The 23,268-nt window shown below is 42.2% G+C and overlaps 1 protein-coding gene across 7 annotated transcripts in view; it reads right to left on the reverse strand.

The window, feature by feature from the left end:
- celsr1a (cadherin EGF LAG seven-pass G-type receptor 1a) overlaps positions 1 to 23,268 on the reverse strand; it is a 95,873-nt gene that overhangs the window by 25,985 nt on the left and 46,620 nt on the right. For all 7 annotated transcript variants that reach the window (XM_076875535.1, XM_004553929.4, XM_076875536.1 and 4 more), the window contains exons 5-9: positions 22,191 to 22,306; positions 20,744 to 20,832; positions 4,795 to 4,952; positions 2,665 to 2,828; positions 2,420 to 2,545 (exon numbers count right to left, since the gene is read on the reverse strand). In XM_076875535.1, the coding sequence (XP_076731650.1) occupies positions 2,420 to 2,545; positions 2,665 to 2,828; positions 4,795 to 4,952; positions 20,744 to 20,832; positions 22,191 to 22,306 (653 nt within the window). The remainder of the gene's footprint in view (positions 1 to 2,419; positions 2,546 to 2,664; positions 2,829 to 4,794; positions 4,953 to 20,743; positions 20,833 to 22,190; positions 22,307 to 23,268) is intronic.

Raw genomic sequence — 23,268 nt, forward strand, 5'->3', positions numbered from 1 at the left:
ACCCCCATAGTCTACAGCCATGCCATGACGGTGGTCTAAGTGAAATGAAAGCATGTTGGTATTCTAATATGTTAACAGAACTAAAAGAAAAAAAAAAAATTAGCATGCATCTGTTAGCATGCTAATCCATGCTAATTAGTTCTAAAAGTGTTATGTAGGCTAACCCAGAGTTTGACTTAATGGTGCTAGCTAAAATGTCACAGAAAACGTTAGCCTCTACGGACCATGAGTACCGATCAGAATTGACTTTAAGTCCTAAAACACTTACAGTAGTAGAGTTTAAATACATTAAGATATTTTAGTCTGGGCAGCTTCATGTCTGGAGTCACAAGCGGTGTTGGTAGCTGGGCAACATTAAGAGAACCAGGTAAAAGCTAGAGATAAAGCTAACACCTCAGCTAATATGAATTGCTGAAATGGACTTGTTGATGGTTTCTATTATATATTTATCTGATAAAAATAGTGAGGTTCTTGAAGTAAAAATCCCATTCATATTCGCCATACAGATTCTTATTATGGTCATTATGCTGTGGACTCAAGACTGTTCATTGTCACTGTTAGCCTACTAGTAGACACCTACATCACCTTCTCAACTTATTGCATTTACGTGTTTTTCAGAAAACTTACTCTGACCTTTAGGTCGGGGTCACTGAGATTTGACCTTGTCAGAGATTTTTAGTAGATGCTCCTACGGTATCAATTTGCTCCTATGACACCTCGTTCTCCAGTTATTGCGTTCTCAAACGATAATACCCCATCAGCTTTTAGAACAAAAAACATCTATGTATCTGAGGCATTTCTGTCTGTGCATTGCACTCCATCTTGTAATCCAAATATGATCACCTCTGGCTGCAGAAGTCGTTGCAATTGCTACCACCATCTTTTACATACAGTCTGTGGAATGATAGTGAATGCACATTAGAGCAATTGAACCAGGTCTAGGGACGGGTTAAATTTCTTAAAAAATACACACACACAAAAATAGCAAAGTCCAGTAGTTGGTATCAGAACAATCAAACAAAACCAAGCCAAGTGGGTGACTACCAGGGAGATTCTGTCTCTTTGTGTCAGTCTAGTCTTGACGATTTTGGCTCCACAGCAACAAAATCTCACGTTTCTCATGTGGCAGCGAAGTGTGTGAAGCCTCAAACCAAATGTGTCAACAAGCAACCTAGCAGCCAAAACCTCTTCCCGGCTTGCTATGATCCCGGCCCAGTTCAGATACAGGATACTAGGGCCTGGCACTGACTGGGCGGCTACCTCATAGACGAGAGGGCGAGGATAGGTATTCACACCTTTACACATTGTTTGGAACTCGCCCTGAAGCAAGGATTCAAAGATTCAACTTTTTATATAAGAACACGAGAGGGGTTATGGAGCATAAATAATAATACCTGTTGGCAGATAGAGATGTGGATATCAAGATACCCTTAACAAAACCATTACCTTACACTTTATCTTTCAATATTGTTATCTGTGTACTCTGATTACCCATCTATTTACATGTACCTTTTCCATTATAACATAAGCCACTAGTCACATGTTGGCTGAGGAGGCATCAAAGACAGCTATGCGATCAGTAGAGCTGATATCACACAGAAATTTGTTACACTTTATTTCCATCTTCAGTCTGACACTGTGTGTTTACTCTAATGAATTTCCAAGGATGAGTCCTAATTAGCCACTAGTGACCAGTGTTTGTGCCTTATGCCTCAGGCTCGTGCACACACAGCCATGCAAATTAGTGGTAGTAGTGAAGTGAACTTTGAGAGGCTTCCAAAAAACCTACAATCCAATTTTTCCCATTGGAAGTGTTCAGCTTGACAGTGTTTAGAAACATCTTTAGTCCCGCCCATGGTGCTGATTGGCTAATCATTAATTCCACCACAGCTCTCATTGGTCTTTTTAAACTGAAAACCTACCATCACATCACAGATTAATCAGTAAGAGCACGTAAGATTGAAATTTTCACAGCCCCAGGTGAGTGTGTGTTTATCTTTGATTTCAATCTGTGAGTCTGGGTTTTGATAAGTGACTCAGAGCCAAAATTTGATCTTTTGTCCGAAAACTCCACACCTAAGGCTGTGGTGAGTGATTCTGGTGAACAGAGGCTGCGTGAGTCACGCTGAGTCAAAGAAAATGCTCCTTATCCCATGTGATCCCCCAAACATACACCATTTCCTGGAAATAGGTAAACAAATGTACACACACACACACACACACACACAGATGAGCAAGCGGACACTTGCACCTTTGGCCAGAAACACGTCTGTCTATAAATGCAATAATATATTTGATTGATTTTGCAAACTCATAAGGAAGCACAATGGATTTATTTTACACTGGATTCCCAATATCCCCAAACACACTGTCCACTTTTGCTTAAAAACTAACCAAATCACCCACACACATTTCTTACCTTGCTCACAGTTCTTGCCACCGTAACCAGTAGGGCAGTCACAAATGTAAGTGTTCCACTTGCTGACGCACGTGCCTCCGTTTTGACACACACCATTTGTGCAAAAGTCTTTCTTTGCTGGACACCCTGAGCATATAAAAGTAAATAAAATCAGGGGAAATTTAAGCTTCGTTTTTGATGACAGCTTTAAAAGTCGGTTCCAGAAATGAGCAAGGATAGAAACGCTGCAGAGGGAACATCTTAACCTTCTGTGGTGCCGTTGTTAGCAATGAAGCTGCCCATGTCGATGGGCTTGCTGTCGATGCGCAAGTTTCTCATGCAGCCTACAAAGTTCCTGTTCCTGACTGGGAAATCCTCTGGCAGGTTGGGAACCCCACCCAGTAACAGCGGCCCTGTCAAGTCCAGTGATCTGCAAGAAAATGCAGACAGACCATGAATGAGATAGATCAAAACTGCAAAATCTTCAAAGTGGGTCTTTTGTGATCTTTTTCACTTACTTTTAGAAAATGGAGTTAAAGAGAGTAGTTTTGGCTTTGGTGTTTTAGCTGCTCCCTCATTCACCTTCACTATGATCGGTATTTCTGGTTAAAGGTTATTGTTTTCAAAAGCCATCACAAAGCAGCTAAAAGGCAGCATTTCCAAGGTCAGATTTAACGTACTTGGTCATATATGAAGCCGCTTACACCCAGAGCTTCTGAAACCATCAAAATCAAAGGTCTAAAGACATTTACGTGGGACATTAAATGTGAATTTTGTTCTTACGGTCTAAATCAGCGGATCCCAACCGGACTGGTACCGGCCCGTGAGTCGTTTGGTACCGGGCCGCGAGAGTTGAGGCTCGGGTGTGAAATTTATGGTTTTCAGGGTTTTTATCGTTAACTCTGTTTACCCTGGGTCTTTTCCCGCGTTGTAGTTGTGTGGCTTATTTTGAATGAAATATTTACGCGTTACCATAGCGACCAGAGAACATTAAGGGGCAGAGAGGAGGATGTTACTCTCATTTCAGGAGGACGCTGCTAATAAAGTTACACAATTACACAGTGAATTCTCGTTTATTATTACATTTACAAAATACCACAGTTTTTGTCTTGGTCGTATCATTTTATTTTGTTGTATTTATCCGCGACACCTTTAAGCCCGTTCTGTGCAAATACTGCCTGACATTAAACCGGTCTGTGGTGCAAAAAAGGTTGGGGACCGCTGGTCTAAATAACATCGCCTGGCTGGGAACATGAAGGGCTCAAACCATGAATCTTCTAGACGTTCAGCAAATCAGCAGAAATCTGCAGGCTTCTTTGAACCAACGTTCAGCCATAAACTTCAGCGCTCTTGGGTGATGTCTTAACAGTTATCTAGAAAGTTCAGATTTTCGTTTTGTTCTTTTATTTAAATACACAAGAATGCAAAAACCATAGTGTCAGACACTCAAAAGCCCGAAGTTCAACTTACAGCTATGATCCAGAATTCATTTGTATGAATATTAATATAAATATATAGCAGTAGAGTTAATGGGTTTTGATTTTTTTTTCTGAAGTATTGAAGGAATCCGTGTTATGGATATTTGTGAAAAGATATCCAGTACAGAGACTCCAGTGTCAATACAGACTTGTAGGATATATTAAACTAGTCTTTAAATCCCAAAGGTTTCTTTTTCATAAATTTGTTGGGGTTTTTTCCCAGATACTCCTGAAATTTACAGCAAGAAATATTGTTGGGAAATCCCACCCAGCACTCTACAGTTGTGTCAGTGGAGTCATGTTTTTCTGCCTCAACAGGACTCACTCTGCAGCTTAAGCCACACTCTGGATTCTGTCAAGACAGCTTCGAAAGTGAAACCTCTCAGGCTCTCGCCACTTTCCACCACATAAGACGCAGCGGTCTAATTATTCCAGCGTGATCAAATTAAAGCATCCTCAAAACGCCTCTCAGCGTCTGTGACCGGTGCAACAAGTTCCTGAAAGTATGTAAGCTCATTAGCTCCCCTTTGAAGCTTTCTCTCTCGCTTCCTTTCAGTCCCCACCCTCTACAAAGTAAATGGGCCTCAGCATGCAAGCTTTCCAAAAGAAAAGGCACACTGTAAAAATATAAATTGATGAGTGTGTAATAAACACACAGTTAATCCTGTAAAGCCTGCGCTGAGATGAGCTTTTGGTTGTCTGACAGCAGAGAGACCACACGGATGAGCACGGAGATTAGGAGATAAAAGCGGGAGAAGATGGCAGAATGTGAGTTGTGTAATCTGCTGTAATGAAGGCGAAGCCCCTGAGGCGCAACACATTCCCTCATTAGTCTGACTAGTTTGAGTGAATGTGTGTGGGAAGAGGTCCAGAGAGAAAAGAAAGAAAAGAAAGTTGGTGAAAGAGGTTCCCTCTTACTTCTTCTGTCCAATCTGGGTACCCTGCGCGGCGCAGGAGTAGTTCCCGATCTGCTTTCCGAAGCGGATCGCCATGGATATGTCACAATCGTCAATGGCGACCATAGCCACTTTTTCTCCGGACGGTCCAAAAGGGTTCCCCACGCTCACCATTTTAGGCTGAAACACAGAATGAAACAGATCACGGTCATTCATCGGCATTTAAGAATGATAGTGGGGATTTGAGAAATCCCACTAACTGTATCTTATTCCCTGCGTGAGTGTGCTTTGTTACAGTAAATTGCCTCAGCTGACTGAATTTGGTTAAAACATTTAATGCTCGATTTCTTTCTTTGTTTCTTTTCACACAATGTTAGAAATCTGGCAGGGGCGGCAGCGCGATCAGCGCGGGTCAGCGCTACACAAACAACGTCTAGCTGACTTTAGCGGCGGCGCTCAGGCCTCTCTGGGCTTAAGATGACAAAAAAGCCCATTGTGTATTAGCTCGCACCTAATGATTACAAAGTAGCCTAATTCTTCCATCAAGGCCCGTGGCCGACGAATGCTGATCTGAGAAAATGTGGCTCGGCTTAGAAAATCAGGCCACAAAATCGCTTTCGAGTTTCTAATATCGAACCTGAGAGCAAAGTTCAATGGAGCATTTCCCTAACAATAGCAGCTTTGGAACAGGAGCAGAGTTAAAACCCAAAAGAGTTTCCACCAGGGAAAAAAAGGAAGTGCATTCATGGTTAAAGCTGAGATTTATTTCAAATTCTTTACAAATGAAGCACTCGTATCTTCTTGTCTTGCGTTGAGTGCCTTACAGCAGATGGAGTCATAAGTTATGTCACTCTGCTATCTCTACTAGGGTTATGGTATATTTCTGCAGTGCATAAAGACGGCGGCACTGAAGCTCTGAGATCTGATCGTGGCGCTGTGTTTATATAAAGTTTACATAAGGCTGACAGGCTGAACAATAGCAAGAGAGGCTTTCTAACCACTTAGCAATAGGGGTGGAAATCAGAGAAACTACACCGAAGCGCCTGAAACATCCGGGGAACTGAAGGAGAGCAAAACACCCCCTCAAAACTCTGAGAGCAGGGATCAAGTATTTATTCTCAACACTGTGATATCAGGGTTTACGTGTCTAGTTTAGTATATTTAATGAACCTGAGTGAAGGCTTTATGGTTACGTATGACTCTGCATTATTTTAAGATGAAAAATTAATGCAGTAGAAGAGATGAGGAGACACAGATAGAAAGAAAATGTGTGTGTGTATTCTCTGCTACATTAATCGGTGTAGAGTAATGAGATACTGGTGGAGCTGATACAGGAAACAAAAGAAGAACATAGAGGGGGAAAATGGCAAAGGACAAAAAAAAGGAAGTCCAGAGAAAAGAGACAAAAGAGAAAATGGCAGACGGGCAAAAACTGAGCAGCACAGGGCTGCACTGTCTTCTATTTTGGCTCAGGTGGGCTCCGGTCCAGGCATAACTCTAACCCACAGGGAGGGTTTTTTGATCACGGCCACTCCCTTCAAAATGCCCCATTTCCACAGATTCTACAAAACACACTTTCACACTTTCAATAAGAAAAACAGGAAGCATGGCACGTCTGACACCGCTGCTGTTTTCTTTCTCTTTCACATGTAATCTCATTTGTACAGGCTTTAGGTGGAAACGTCGTGCACACATACACATAGAGACACAGACAGATAAACAGCTGAGTACAGACAGAAAGCACGAGGCCTTATCGGGCATGGTTGAGCAAGGCATCATGGATGAATTCTCTCATTTTTGCCCGTCTAGGATTCATAGAGTGAATCGATATGAACAAACAGTGAAAATGACATCAAAATTCTCCAGAGTACAAGGACGTGTCTTAACAGGTTTTACTTTCCTTTTCTCCACACAACAAGCAGCAACTTTAACGTCTGAAAAATGAACATGAAAAACGAGCACATGTGCTAAAAAATGGAGACAGCAGTTCCTTGATTGGCCGCTTGGATCTGGCCAATTTAACAGCAAAATAAACACGTTCACAGCCTGCTGCAACAAACTCTTCTGGTCTCTGTGGCTACTTTTCCCATGAAAACCAGCTAAATAATCTTGTCAAATCTGACCGTCACTTCAGTTCGTTGACTTTAAAAGAAGGCTATTGCCTTCAGGTTTCTAAATTTGAGCCTCTGAGTGACAACAGACCAGGTGGATGCTACCACGTGATTAAATTCTCCCCTCCCAAATAATTAGGTGGTTTGGCTCAAACAGCTTGAGCCGAGTCTAAAACCCGAATCACAAAAATGTAAGACCAAGAGGAAAATATGTGATTGAAATCGTGGGTCCTGCTTTTGTTCCTCACCGTCTGAACAAAACCCAGGCTCACTAAGCTCACTGTAGGCAGGTGACACCCCACAAACTCCAAATATGAACCTCTTGCTGGCTGAGCGCGATGCTTTATCGCTGAAAATCTTCAAGTGTCAACGTCATTAGTAAGTTACGTAAGTTGGACTGTTCCTCCTGAGCGGACATGTCGGCAGCCCGTGATGAGACGCTGCACTTTGGGAAACCTGCTTCATAGCACCACTCAGATGAAGGAGTTAAGACACAAAGTATGTGCTTGACAGGCTCGTGGCTGATTTGACCCTGATAATAACGAGGACCTTTACTGCTTAACCCCGCTGTGAAATATGCACAAAAATGTCCCCTGTGGGCCATTTGTGATTAGGGGCACCACTGGACTCCAGAGGAAAATAAGAGCAACATGTGGCTTTCTAAGCTGTAGAACAGGGTTGTCAAACATAAAGGCATGGGGGCCAGAATTAGCCAGGTGAAAACTCCAATCCGGCCCACTGGACAAATTTGGAAAATATGAAGGAAGAGATAAATTTGGGGCTTTTAACTATATTTTACAACTTTTCTTACTCCACCATGGCCATTCATTTCACACCAATTAAGGAATAGAGAAACAATTAAATAGCAGGGTTTTTTTCACTGATTATACTGCACTTCTTTTTCTTATACTGAGATATTTCAAGGATCAAATGTGTCATTAAAAATCTTTACATTGACACAAGGGGAAGTTTCACTGGTCCGGCCCACTTAAGATCAAAGTGGGCTCTATGTGGCTCTATGATGAGAAATGAGTTTGACATCCCCGCTACAGAAAGTGTTAGCACAGTGTTAGAAGAAGCTAAACAGACCTAGGTTTAAATGATCCACATACACACATTATGTATTTTTACATTTTTAGAGCTGCACCTTTATAAAATCTAGAGTTGATCGCATTCAGATTTGATCAAAAATAAAAAATAAAAACAAGGAAGGAGAAGTAGAAATGATCCGCTTTCTTTCCTCGAGCACTTTAGATAAAATGAGATTTAAAAAAATGAAACTAATGATTAAACAATGTAAATATGAGCAAGCGTGGGAGCAGTGCTGGAGAAAAGCCTTTAAAGGGTGAAACAGAAGGTTCTTGACCTGCAGCTGCTCTGATTAACGTCTTATCAGCATCTCTTTAGATTTCAGTGGATGGTGAAATAAAAGCAGGGAAAAAACAACAAAGCTGGGAGAAGAAGAAGAAGGAGAAGAAGAAGAAGAAGGAGAAGAAGGAGAAGAAGAAGAAGAACCGAAACCCGGACTCTTGCAGCTGTTACAGGTGCTGATCACACAGTAAACTCACATGGTATAATGTACACTACATTTACTTGGAGCCTGTGTGTTTGTGTGTGTGTGAGAGAGAGATACTGAGAGCATAAAGAAACATCGACACACACACAAGTGGACGTGCTTTAATACGTGAATGTTTTTGTCACTGTGTAATGCATACTTGCAGCTAAAACTAAGACTCTGCTAATTCATGTAAAGCTGATCACGAGCTAAAGATATGGGTCAGCGATGCATTCTGTGTGTGTGATGTGTAAGCATAGTTCAGAGTTTAAGGTTTAAACGAGGCCAAGCAGAAAGAGTCAACGAACGTTGGTCATGTATCCCAGAGATATCAAAAACATCAGTTTTTGTTAACAGAGCTTTGAGCAACAAGAATGTTTCCGGATCACCAGAAATTCCTTTAAATAAACATATTTTCCTATATTCTGCTGAATAAGACTTGAGACTTCGCTGATTGCCCCAGAAGCAGCAGACTCAGGGCTGACAAAGGCCCCACAAGTCAGCCCCTCACCATAAACTCCCACGCTCAAGCACCAGATGTCGAAAATGGAATTAAAATGTTTAATCAACCGTTTTGGTCTCCGTAGCCATCTTTGGTGATTGGATACTGAATGTGATGACGAGGGTGTGGATCTGACTGCGAAGCTGCACGCTCATTGGCTAAAGATTTTAAAGACTTTAACCCTGTCCTTGGATTGACCATAAATTTAAAAAAATGTAATTAGGATTGCATTCAATATGAAGTCTTCTATAAAAGTCATTAAGAGAATGCAGTTTAGGCCCCACTATAGCTCACCGTGCACTGAAGGGCGGAGTCCTTACTGGAGTCTGCCCTGGGCCGCTATATGTGGCACCCACCCCTCCAATAACACACACACACACACACTTCTGTCCCCACCTTCTGCTCAGCACTGTTGTCCAGTAAACTAACGGACAGTTTACATCTTTTGTGTATTCACTTTTCAGATCCAGAAGTTACATCTATCTTTTACCGTGTCTATGGATGTATCTGTGGATCCCTACTGGCAGAGTTGTCATGTCTGTATGGCATAAACAGCCCAACATCTGATCAAAACTAGTCTACTAGTTGCGCCGAAGTCTGCCATCTGTCAAAGTTTTAGAGTTTACGCAAATGCAAAATCAGTTTGTGCTGCTACTACTTTTGTTTTTATGAATTCCCATTTAAATTGCTGTAAATGTTGCCATGTCTATAACTGAACACTAAGTGTGCCTGTTAGCTTCAAACATGAGCTGCTTCAGGCTTCTCTCTGACCCCTTCTTTTAAAGTGCACTTGGCCCTCGCTTTGAGGGGCCCCATGAGAGGCTCTCATTTACCTTCCGCCTGACTCGGGCCGTTGAGGATTCCCTCTCTCTAAGGTGTCGTCTCCAGGGGTGATAGGCTTGCTGCAGTCATGGCAACGCACTTGATCCCCACAGCTTACCACAAAGACGAGGAGGGCGGAGGGCATGAGGTGATTGGCCGAAAACCCGCGTTGCGCAAGCACACGCACGGATACACACAAGTTCTAGCTTAGGCAAAAATGCAGAAAAAGTGTACACTGTGTGTGTCTGAGGGGGACACTTTCAAGCCCACACACCGTTTTCCTCCCACCAACACAGACGCACACACTGACAACTCCATTATTACGTGCCTGTCTGTCAAAGCCGACATGATAACTTAGCCAGCCCCGCGGCCAGGATAAAGAGCAATGCTGCACAGACTGTTACATGTAGCTCAATGACTGACCCAGAAAACACCTTAAACACTGTCACAATGAGCAACAAGCAACCTGAAAGTGTGTGTGTGTGTGTGTTTGTGTGTGTGTGTGCGTGTGCGTGTGCGTGTGTGTGTGTGTGTGTGTCGAGTGGGCAGGACAGAAGTGGTGATTATGTCCTTGTTCACGGATGTGCTCGGGGAGTATGGAAAGGATGTCTGCAGAATGCGTTTACAGGCGTGCACATTGAGTGAGCGAGTGGCGAGCTCGTGCGTGCGGGAGCGATGCAGGAAGCGGCGAGCAGCGCTGCAAACGTCCACATAATTCACTGGGATCATAAAGGAAGGAGAGCGCACAGTCTTTTATTTTATTTGCAGTCGCCTGAGGAAACGCCATTGTTACTCTGATGACTGGATGAAAATGGATGCCTGAAAATGTGCCCTTGATGGTTTTTGGTGCTTGCGGTTAAACTGTGCAAACTACAAAATAGGACCAAGCGTGTTTTTATTTTCATAAAGTAGCCGCAAAAGAATGGTTTTAATCAGGGAAAAGGCTGGAGCCAAAATAAAGACGGGCACAGAACCAAAACCAACTCTGGTGTTTGTGTATGTGAGTGAAGTGAAGTGATTTTCGATCATGTCACACACGGGCTCGCGTATCCCACCTTCCCTCTGGCAGCAACAAACTCTATCATGTCCACATTACCTCACCTGCCCTGTGGCTGTGTAAACCTAGAAGTGTGAACACACACACACTTTACACGAGGCTACAATGTACCATGTTCAAGAATATATGTTACTGCCATCCCCATCGTCTCACGGCTTCGATCTATCTGTCAGTGTAACAGACGGACAGCAGCCATTGTTGGCTCGAGGCTTTCAAGAGGCACAACCAACATGCAGACGACACATAAGCGGACGCAAGAGTAACTTTATCCTGTTTGGACCCTCTCGAGAAAATTCCTTCCCCCTAGTTGGCAAAGTCAAACAGCCGGTATGCTGACATCAATGGCATTACCTTCCGAATGATGTGTTTTATCTGCTTGTTGTAATGCTTGAGGTATGTCATAGGCGCCTTTTGTCTGCCTCTTTGTCAGCAAGCTAATGCAAAACTACTACAACTAGGAATCGTGAAATTTCTGGTGGAGGATGGAGGATGGGCAAAAGGAGAATCCTTTTGATCACTTTTTTATTTTTTAAAGTTGACCTTGGTGGAAGCACAGTTCATAGGCAGGCTTTGGCTCTTTGTCTTCTTTTGCTTAATTAATAACAATAAACTTTTGCTCTTCTTTTACATTACTTACTTACATACACAACTTTAGGACTCTGCCTGGTATATACATGTACATATGCAATTAGTAAAAATCCTATTTTTTGTTGCATCTTCAACTAGACTTTGGCTAATTATGATCATGTGACACAGAGGTCTGAGTCTGGCCTCTGAGGTAGGAGCTACTGCTGCACAGTGACCATCTAATTGTTATTTAAAGGGCCTCGCAGAGCTCACAGCATAAAGCGATTAAGGATCATCAGGGTTGATGCTAATGTTTTGCAGGAAAAAAACCTAATGGTGCAATAAAAGCCGGATCTGACAGGGATCACAGAAGAGATAAAGAGATGCAGGGAGAAGAATGAGGAGGCCAAGAGGCAAGACAGGAGGAGGAGAATATTTTACTGCAGGGAGGGCAGAGCAGCTATAAACTGTGTGGATTTTCTCTTTCTCTCTTTCTACTTTTATGCCCACCTCCCCACAAAAAATTCCACTGAATCACTGTCTTTTGCACAGTTAATAAGAGGTTTAGGTCATGCTAGGTGAGGTGTGTGAAATTTCCTCCCCTTAGTAACACCCACACACACACACACACAATATTTCACATCGCAGCAGAGTTAGGAAGGAATGTCAAAAATTGGAGAAGGTGCAAAAAAAGCAGACATAAGACAGAAAGGTGTAGTTACTGTATCTCCACAGTCCAAAACACACAATCCACTGTTCCTACTGACCGCTAACTCTGCACAAAACAAACCCGACCCAATAAATTGCAAATGTACTGCATTCATCTAACTTCTCACTACTATTTCATTCTGAGGGCAAATCTTTGAGCGACACAACAGGTGATTAATGATAGCATTTGAAGTTAGATGACAATCTAAACAGAAGCGTGCAAGCTCATGATGATATTTATCATCTGTTATTATTACCAGAGCCTAAGCTTAAAGTTTAGACCTGCCACTCTGATGTTGCCAAGGAAAACACAGCCACTGCTCAGTGGGTGTCTACCCACCTGTTTGTCTGCCTGCCTGCCTAGACTCGAGCGTGTTTATTTCACCTGAGTGAATGCTTATACAGGAAGGCAATGAGAACTGACAGATGATGAGCAACAGCACTGTAACTGTGTCCTTTCCGCTTATGCACTGTTTAGGTATTTGTAAGTAGCAGACTCTCCAGGCAGGCGGAGCAGTGGAGCAGAAAAAGATACAAGTGCTGCATGAGGAGACTCCCTTAGCCCTGGGCAGTATGTTTCTGAGTATTAATCATAAAACTGAATATCATGACAATGTTAGTGCCTACCAAAACTACAAAGCAAAAACCTTTTAATCAGATGTTACACATAAAATTGAACTCCTAAAAAAAAACCCTGACATTGACTTTATTTACTCACTTGAGTATTTTTATACCACCAACTTGTGCTAAATATTGTTTTGAGAAAAGAAGAAAAGAGGCTCAATACATAAAGCTAGACTGAACCATGGAAAGACATGAGCGTACGCATCAACTGTACCATGTGAGTTTACAGCTGCAGAAGCATAGATTGTATTTTAAAGATGGCCATTCCCATGACGATGTCAACCACCAGTTTCTAAAATCCACATGTTGAAGCTTCAACTTTAGCCTCAATGTGGTTTGAAAACTTAACTTTAAACCCATGTTGGGTTTTTTGGAGCTTGGTGTTAGCATATTTACACGAGTACTAAAATACCAGCTAACGCTAATCAAGGTTAGCTAGCTTTAGCCACAAACTGTGTGGGTTCAAAACAGAGATGATTTCTAGTTCAACCTAAGTATTATACTAATAAAATGCAAGAATGCACTCACCTAAACTGAAGTACAAACTGAAGGCACACTATTTGTCAGATAATTCCATCAAAAGTCTTTTAAGAAGACAGCCTTCAGTGACTTGAATTAGTGGATATGAAGCCTTTAGGCAGCATAGCGATCACCCTACAAAGAAAACAAGCTCCTAATTTGAAGCTTCAACAAAACCTAAACAGGTATAGATTTTGTTTGTAAGTCCTTATGTTTATAAGTTCCTGTATTTTATGAAATGAAAATGTTTTGGACCTGGGTGTGCGTGTTGATCATTTTTTTAGTATTTTGGAGCCAAGTGGCCACTCGAGGAAGAAAAATATTTGGTACTTTAGTCTTGCCTTAATTTTTCATCCCTTGAGATTTAAGTTTTCTAGTAAACAAAGTTTCCAGGTCTGAAAAATGACACAAGCAGAACTCATTCAAATAGTCAGGAAATGGCAACTGCTTCAAAATGAACTGAAAGTCTAACTAGACAGTCTTCTACAGTTTCCGGCAGCTCCACTTAGAGGTTGAGTGGATCATCTCCCTGTATTTTACCTTGTCCATAGCATCCTCTTATGTCACACCTACACTCTGCACGTCCTTCCTTCACTACATGAATATTCTCTTTGGTCTTCCTCTTTTCCTTCTGCCTGGCAGCTCCATCTTCAACATCATTCGTCCAATATAGCCACATCCATCGCCTCTCTAACTTTCTATCTAGCCTGAGCTGTCCTCTTCCACCATGACAACCTTCAGCTTGGCCTCCTGTGTTTTATAAGAAAATGACCCAACTTCTCACCAGATTTATGACCTCATTAAATGCTGTATACACGCTTTATGGGGTAACTACCTTGTGACTGAGAAGTCACTAGTGTCTGTGGATGCAATGCCCTCATTTTCTTCAGATCTATCCCTTTTTTGACATCCAATTTTTAAAAAACAAGGTGCCGATGGCCTCAATGTTCAGTTCAAGTCTTCACAAACTGATGCATGACATACGCATTAGCTAACTTATTTATAGAGTGTTGGAAGAACACTGTGGAGCAATGTTATGACTCGTGGGTCCCCCTTGTGTTTATGGACAAACACAGGGATGACGTAATAATCATCCCTTCTACCAGTGACACATTGTTATTGGCACGTTGCAGTAATATCATGCAAAGAAGCAAGTGTCCACAAAAGCAGTGAAGAAGCAGACCGCTAGCAAACATGTAAAAATGTTACGATTTAACTAAATATTAGAAGAAGAAAAAAAACGGCCTTAAAAGTGATGCATGACTTCATAAAGAAGTCTAACAGAAAAGCCAGGTCAAAGCCTTCAACAGCCAAACAACAAACCAAAACCACACCATCTACGACAGCATTTTCTACAGTGGAGACTAGACCAGAGCCAAGTGACAGAGTTAGTCCAGTGGACTGTACTAGAAGCAGAGCGAGGACTAAATGAGACCCAGGCGAAGGGGGAAAAAAAGCCCAGTTGGGGACTAAGCTAGAGGTCAGAGGTTACCTCCTTCTTATTGAGCTCCAGCCAGGCGGTATAGAGAGGGAGCCGCAGAGCTCCGCTGGAGTCCACCAGACTCCACCCGTCCTGGGAGAGAGACACCGTGAGAGAGAGACACTGCATTAGACCTGCAGCTCACAGCCAAGCCTCATCAGCATGCGTGTATGCTCTTTACTCACGTGAACGTGTAATTAGTGCATTTTTTGTGATTCTTTTTATACTTTTTGCTTCTTTTGTATGTGCAGATTAATTGCGTCTTTTCATTAAGAAAAGCAATAAATTATGGAAAAAAAAAAATCAAAAGTACGGTGACGGAGTGCGTCTGAATCTTTGTTCCCATCAGCACAACAACAGCGCTGCACGCGAGATGCCTTCATGCTCCGCGGTTACATTCGCTACCGGCCAATTTGCCGACAATAACGACATCCTACTTGCCCACTTCAAAAACACCTCTCCCACCACCTCGCACAATAGGCAACAACTCACGCACTGCCGCCTTTGGACAAAAGCGACTGTGGCAGATTTACGTCACGCTGTGAAATGCAACGCTGTGTGAAGAACAGGTGAAATTTACAGCAGGAAAAAAACAGTGGAAACATTCAAACACGTGAACGTCCCGAAACCCGGCTACCAGCATGTCGACAAAGCCAGTAACACAACAGTGACACAAGAACATGTGCAGCACTATGTGATGATTACAGTAAGTTAGTAAAAAGTGATCAATATTTTTCCTCTGAGGGGGTGTAGGTTTACCTACAATGTTTGAACATGAACACATGTTGCTGTATCGTATTACAGTTGGTAAAATAGCAGCTAAAGGTAGCTAAAGGCACTGTGTGTGTTTATGTGTGATGATAACCTCAACTGTCTAAGGTCTGTGGAAACATCAAGAAGAACAAAGAATAACATGGCCTCTTCCTCTGAAAACACACCCTGACTGGGAATGCAGAGTCTGGGGCTTCACCTTAAAAAAAAAGAGAACTACTTAACCTTTTTTAAAAGCACTTAGTAAAGACAACACACAAAACCTTCACCCATGTCTGTGCAGGAACACGAGATAGCACGCACAGACACAATGAGCCCTGTGCCCTTCATCTGCAGCAAACACTCACACAGAAGTGTATGAGTGAGCGTGACACAGTTAAACACCTAAAAAGGAATGCGTGGCACTCTGTTGTGCGACGGCCACCCGGGCAAGCTGATGTAAAACTGCAACTAAAGGAGGATGGATGACTACTTCAAAACCACTGTCGGGCTCTTTGCAGCGTATCTTAAAAACAGTTATCCACTGAGCGCGTGTACGTAAGGCTGCGCGCGCGCGCGTGTGTGTGTGAGTTCACGCTGCACACCCAAATAAATCCTGAAACATCAACAAAGAGATGGATAGAAGCACGAAGACGAGGGTAAGAGTCTGTTTATTTTACAGCACAGACTGAGATAAGTGTTTGGATCCACTCTTCTGGTGACTAAAAGCGAGACAAAGCAAAAATCTGCATTAATATATTTGTATTTGGTCTTTATTTACAGAGACTATTACCAGGAGCCTCCAATATTTTACCCTCTGAGACCTAATAAAATTTCGGTATGCATGTATTTTGAAAAAAGTTGGGATGCCGTGCAAAATGTAACTAAAAGTCAATTAAACTGACACAATATGGAATGGATGAGAGCATATGATGCTATAAACCTGTGTACACCTTTCACCACTGACGGTATACACCAATTATATAAGCTTCCAACTAAATAAATTAGGCACTAATGTACCCCCATACCACCAGAGATGCAGGGTTTTGAACTGAGCGCTGACAACAAGCAGGATGGTCCCTGTTCTCTGTATGTTTTGTTTTGTTTTGTTTTACTTTTCCAACGTTTTCTTACCCTTGTTTCAATGTTTTTGAGCTCCTTTGAGAATATTTTGACAATAATTGCTACGTACATATTGTTTAACAGATAACCAATTACTTAACTGAGCTGAAAAACAAGCAGAGTGAAAATCAACTTTGTTAAATTTAAGATTTGTACGTTTTCGATACCTTCATAACACAAAACCATTTTTTTTAAATATCAAAAAAAGCCTGTCAGTGGGGGTGAGTAACAGGTCTCTAATTAACCGAGAGGTTCAGTCCTGCAGAGGTGGAATGCAAAAAAACACACACACAGCATATTAAAAAACATTTCACACTACGCTGTGAAGCAATTTGCACTTATGTTCTGATGATTAAAACGCCGCCACACAAGCAACCTCGGTGAGTCCGAGGGAAGAACAGCAAAGGCAAAAGTAAGAGTGAACTTATGGTACTCGCTAAGCCTGTCTGGGAATGCTGTCTGCACACCCTAACTGCAATTATCACAGCCAATATTAGCCGGCACGATACTATGAGCATGTCTAACATCATGTGGGAAAAACACTATAATAAAAATACTGCAAACACACGGGCACGTCATGTCTGCAGACCTGGATTTAGGACCATGAGGATGGGCTACATGAAGGTTAATTATAGGTTATTTTTACATTGTTTTAGCTTTAAATATGATATAAAATGTTACTAAGATTGTTGCTGTAAATTCCAACTTATTAATCATTTCCTTGGTTCCCTTGTGTAAATGTACTAACCAACAACATATTAATAATAATAATACATGAAATAGAGCCACAGGATTATTGGAGTACAGCATATGTGGGAAGTAGCAAACTTATATTTACTGTTAACACTCTGATAGTAACTAAAGAGGTACCTGTGGAGTTCATGAAATTAACTTTAAGGTTGTAGTTGCTGCGAGGTTGAGTGAAAACCTCCATGCAGGTGGCCTAGCAGACACACAATCACGATACAACTCATATCCTGCCCAGTGTCCTAAATTGCATCATTTCCTGCAACAAGAAGCATCACTTCCTGTAGTTAACACACATCAAAACCCAGGAGAAAACCTCCAGCTGCTCCAGGAATATCACTTCAACACACTTTTTTATCTGTGTTTGCGTCTGTGCATCCTGTTTGAGTTTGCTAACACAGTCGGCTGTCCTTGAGTCTTTGCTCTATGGAATCTCAACAATGTCTTTATCCTTCCATTGGTATTGTGTGGCATTCTCTAATAGGGGTACACACATTAGCACACATTCAGAAACACGCACACTCTCGATTTGTCGGCCCCCCTCCCCCGGATTTAACCGCATGCACACCCAGCTTTCCAGTCGACTCTCATCACCGCAACAATTGCAAATCCATGTCTGTTGTCATGCCAACCCTCCCCCGACCTTTGACTTTCAGTTTTTATTAAAGGCACCCTAATTCTTCAGATGACAGCTACAGACACTTGAAAAAAGGGGGCAAACATAAAGTCGTACACAGCTTCACTCGCCTCATCGTTTGACCCAAAAACCATGGTGTGTGTGCATGTGTGTGTGTGTGAGGACTGCGTGAGCGTGCCGTTAAACAATACAATTAGATTGTATGTGGGGCCAACAACCCTGGATTAAGTTGCACCTCCTTGGGACAACTGCTAACTTGTTTAAAGCCAGTGATTAAAAATAAAGCAAGCCATTATCACGAGCTATTACAGGCTTGAGGGAGCTTTGACTTTACTTTGAGTGTGTTGTTTGTTTTCTTTCTATACAAGGAGAAATGTCAGTTTTGGGTTTAAAAAAAAGTTTGCTTTTAACTGGTTGCCCTGAAGATGGCGACCAATCCTATGACTACTTGCAGTCAGTTGCTGTTTGTGACTGAATGGGGTCGAGATGGCAATCGCATGCAATCTGTTTGAGATAAGATGACTGTGTTAAATCTGTTGTCATCTGCATACAATGAAATTCACATTATCTATTTCATTCAGAGTCCAACCAAAACCTCAGATACACATCATGAAACAGAAAATCCCTCTATTAACAGTGACCTAGTTGCTGCAGGATGGCAATTTAACTGCAAAAGGACATCGGCAACCTTGCTTTTATACGGGAATACAACCACAACACAACCTGTTGGTGCAGACTGACTCACACACTGCGTGTGTTTGAGACAAAGACAGAGAGATCCTATGTGAGGCTTCATCATGTTCCTACATACACATGTCAACAGGCCTAATCTATTGTGAGAACATTACTGCTTTCTGCCATATTCATTTCCACTAATCCCCCCGCCAGTGCTTGGAGGATTATATTACCATCAGTCAATCTGACTTCTGATCATTCAGCACATGAGGAAAAGCTGACCCGGTGTCAGCGCTGCAGTCGGCCTTGGGCTAATTTAACGGAATGTGTCGCCAGCTCTGAAAATCACTGGTCTGTATCAAGACTGACAGAAGCGAAACGCACACGCCCCCTCCTTCACACACACAAATAACGCTTGTGATACTGGGGCTACAAATGCGTGCGTTCGTGTGCTGCCTACTTGTACCTGCATGCTGGGGAATCGAAAAGGAAGCCTATAGGATCAGTAGAGTTAAATAAAAAAAACAAAACAAAAGCAAACTGCACAGAAAGGGAACAAAGCAGGAAATCTGTTCAGACATGGGAATTAATCTCTCGTTTCCAGGGTGGCGTTCTTACAAATACCTGACAACCCCATGGACAAACAAAACAAAGAAGTCTTCCATGTCAACAGACTGTATCCAGAAATAATACCTGTAGTAGCGATGAGCCTTGCAGCAGCACCGAAGCTGGTTTGAACCATTGTTTCTACAGCATCACTATTCTGTCAAGAAGTTGACAAAAAGGTCATACAACCTCAAACAATAGACGTACAGATGTAACCCAGAAGCTAACACATAAAGTGCGGCAGCCCGATTCATCAGCTTTGATGAATACGTCCCTGTCAAGGCAACCAAACATGCTCAGGGATCTATAGCTCGTGGACACAAGAAAGGCGAGCAACCTGTGAAATGTGAGAAGCTGTGCATTGTAGGCAAGTGTCAGGCCAAGAATCGGGGTACTCTCTTTAACAGGTTGCAAGACCCAGGTGCTGCAGTAATACGACGCCGAGTCAGTGATGCTACAGCTTGCGGCCTCACGTACATTTAGGGAAATCACGAAAGTAAAGAATGAAAAAGATGGAACAATATTTTTTGGATAGCACGAGCACACCTCTTAGCTTCCAAAGAGTAAAGGCAGCACATGCTGATGAGGACAGGATCCATTAGCATCGGGAAGATGGTGCATTTAATGCTGTTTCAACTTTCATACACTGGGTTGATGAGTACTCTGTTTTGACAGCAAACGTTAAATGCAGTTATCAAACGTTCAATTTTACAGCAACCAAACACGACACAAAAGCTTGTTCATCCTCAGAAATAGAGCGTTCTCTTATTTCTCGTCTGGCTTAATATTATAAGAACAACGCCTGCAAGGTGGAAGTTTGTCAAGTAACACCAGGAACTGACTGCAATGTAAACCCTTTTAATATAATATTGCAGCTGAAGAGGATACTCAAGCTACACTGCGAAATAATCAAAGTCGGGTTTTTTTCTCATTTAGAAAACAGGACCATCGTGGGAACATTTTAGGAAATCACTTTGAGCTGTGAGTGAAACAAACTAATAATTCCCACGGATGTTGGTGATTAGGAATACCTCTAGACTGCGGCATTATGGAAATATGCTTGGGCTGCATATGGAGGTCATTCACCCTTAACTAAGACAGACATGCTACATTCACTTTAGTGGCCCAAAGGTGAACTTTAACACTTGAAGCCAGGCTATAATTCAGAATTTAGGACTGAAACACAGGGGAACAACCTAACTACACTTTTAGATAATCTCACAAATCACTGGTGAACATCAAAGAAATCCTCTTCACTCCCACAACACAATTCCTGAACTCACTAATCCTCAACCCTGGCTAAACACACTATCACCCCAGTATTATGGATCGCACACCAAAACAGGAAAAAAAAAATCAAATTCAAGCACAAACTCTTCTCTCCCAACTTTGAGCCAGGATCCTTTGTTTTAGTGGTGAGAATGGAAAAAGTTTTCTGGAAGAGGAGGGAAGAAAACACGGAAGCGACCTGACTGCTTGCATTTCTTACCTTGTTGTAGTAATGGAGCTGGACTGAGTGCCACTGACCGTCACTGACTCCACCCGGGACGTAGGGAGCCACTGTGGTCTTTGTCTCACCTGCATGAGAAACAAATTGTTATTAGTTAATTCTGCAACTTGATTTGTGCACATGACTACACGGGCATGCTACTTCTCGATTTGTACACAAGGGCTTAAAATAATCAAATCAAATTGTCAATCAGTGTCAAACTGCTTGCTAAAATTTGCAAAGCGGAGCTGCTTGCAAACATTAGCAGAAAAGGAAGGAGGAAACCCCCCTGAGGATCTTTTATTTATACTAAGGCTGTACTCTCTTTCTTTTAAAGGTTAAAAAGTTTTACCTCGTTGTAACACGATACATGGATCACTTCAATTTTTAAAACATAAACCACTGGCTATTGATAAGTTACTAATAAACATTCACTGTGTCTTATCTTGACATGCACGCACACCACACAGATCATAAATCAACACGCATTAGTCTGCAGCATCAGTGATTCTCAGTGTGGAGACTGTAGTGCACAACGGCACCAGATTTGCAGAGGGTTTACCCTGTTTGTCAAGGGCAGGAGCAGCCGGGGCACACATCCCCTGCTCTGGGAAATCGGCAAACAGCGCGGCAACATTAAGGACTTGAGTGTGTGTGTGCGCGAGTCTTTGTATAGAAAGATAAGGAGCAAACACGATTAACTGATGTCCTACTTCGCCAATGAAAAGCACAGAAAGAAAATTACTGCGACTAATCCTGAGAGCTTCCCTCCTACTCCTCTCATTAAACGTGACTCATAATTCAAAACATTTAATTTGATGATTCATGCGTCGAACGTTTAGATATATGTCAGTTTTGAAGCAGGGCACAAGGACTTGGCTTCTCTCCCGAACAGGCTTCACCCAAAATAGTCATACTGAACTGGATTCCTCCCTGTACGCGACCATGGGAAAGTAGACTCAGCTCGGAGAACATGTGTTTGATCTGCATTCAACAGTTACCAGTTGTAACAATGATGCTGGGTGTGTGAGCACACTTGAATGAGTTTAAATGCGCTAATGTTTGTACGAATTGATCTTTCAAAAATGTTTAAAACAAATAAGTTGCCACTGTCGTGCTGCTTATGGACCTTAGCCATCATGGATTTTGTGGTGGTGTTTTTTGGCCAGTTAGGTGTCACCATTAATCAGTCCTTTCAAAATAAAACACTCCTATCCTTTAAAGCATCATGTTTGACTCTACTATATTTGGATAATTTGTGTATGCACTAACGTGCATTTGTCAAAATAAAGTGGAGATAGATAAGAATTATGTACCTACGTCTCTGTAAAAGTCACTTTAGATAACGCGCACTTACGCCATATTAATCTGCTTATAATGCAGCCGAGAACTGATACGCATCAGTCGCACACACAAAAGCAGACGATCACGCATTACGGGGCCTAACCTCCAGAGAAGGTGAGCTGAATCTGTTCAGCGATGATCTCCAGGGCGATGAAGTCATGTTTCTCGTTGAACCTGCCGTTGTAGAGGAGCAGGGCGTTTCTTTCCCTGGTAGCAAACCTGAAAAAAAATTTTTTTGTAAAGATGATTAACTTTGATAAAAGGAACTTCATATATGTGTCATAGAAAGGGCTGCATGAATTACAGCTGTTTTTCTTTACGGGATGCTCGTGTTTCCCATCACATTTTTTAACGCCTCTCCAACTCAAACAGTGCAGGACTGAAAGGTCAAGAACCTTGCAGAAAGTTTTATGACGAAAAGAACCGAGGCATTCTTGAGGAAAAGTCACTTGGAAAGGAAAGGAAGGATGTGTAAAGCACAGAGGAAACGGCGCTTCTGAAGTAGACGGTGCATGACTGTGTCTACATGTGAAAACGACACAAAAGACCTGGCAAATGAGCCAGCACCTACTTGTGTGTGTGTTCTACGGGGTTCAAAGTTCAGATGTGTGTGTGTTTGTCTGTGTGTTTGGAGTGTAAGGTGAGGGCAGTGGAGTCAGCCGGCAGATGCTAGTGAGCCCAGGAGGGCAGGAAGTCAGGATGGCTGAAGCCAAACACTGATAAGGGAATCTAGGAAACAAATCACACAGCCTTTCCTGTTTTCACCTCACTGGCAACCTTTCTCACCGTCACTCTGTCCACAGATTTACAAAATCATCTCACCTATTACTGGTAAAAATGAGTTAAAGTACTTCTTTTTGTAATATTTACAGTACACCTGTTTTTCCTCTGGCGGTTTCACTTTGTTTTAAAAAGTGTGAAAGGCACAAATCATAAATCTTCATGTTCAGATGTACTGTGTGAATTATACCTTGGTTGTTCCTGAATGTGCATCTCTATGTACGTATTCAAGGAGGTGAGACACAATGGAAAAGTGCATGCATGTCTCAGCACGTCCCAGCTGGCACACTTAAGTTTGCTGACTTCCACTGTGTTTAAATTGCTGCTTATGACACGCACAAATGCTCACAGGGTGCTGAATTTTAAATAGTGACACTAAATTCTGAAACCATTCGGAAAAA

This window comes from Maylandia zebra, linkage group LG17 (genome assembly GCF_041146795.1).
Source record: "Maylandia zebra isolate NMK-2024a linkage group LG17, Mzebra_GT3a, whole genome shotgun sequence".
NCBI lineage: Eukaryota > Metazoa > Chordata > Actinopteri > Cichliformes > Cichlidae > Maylandia > Maylandia zebra.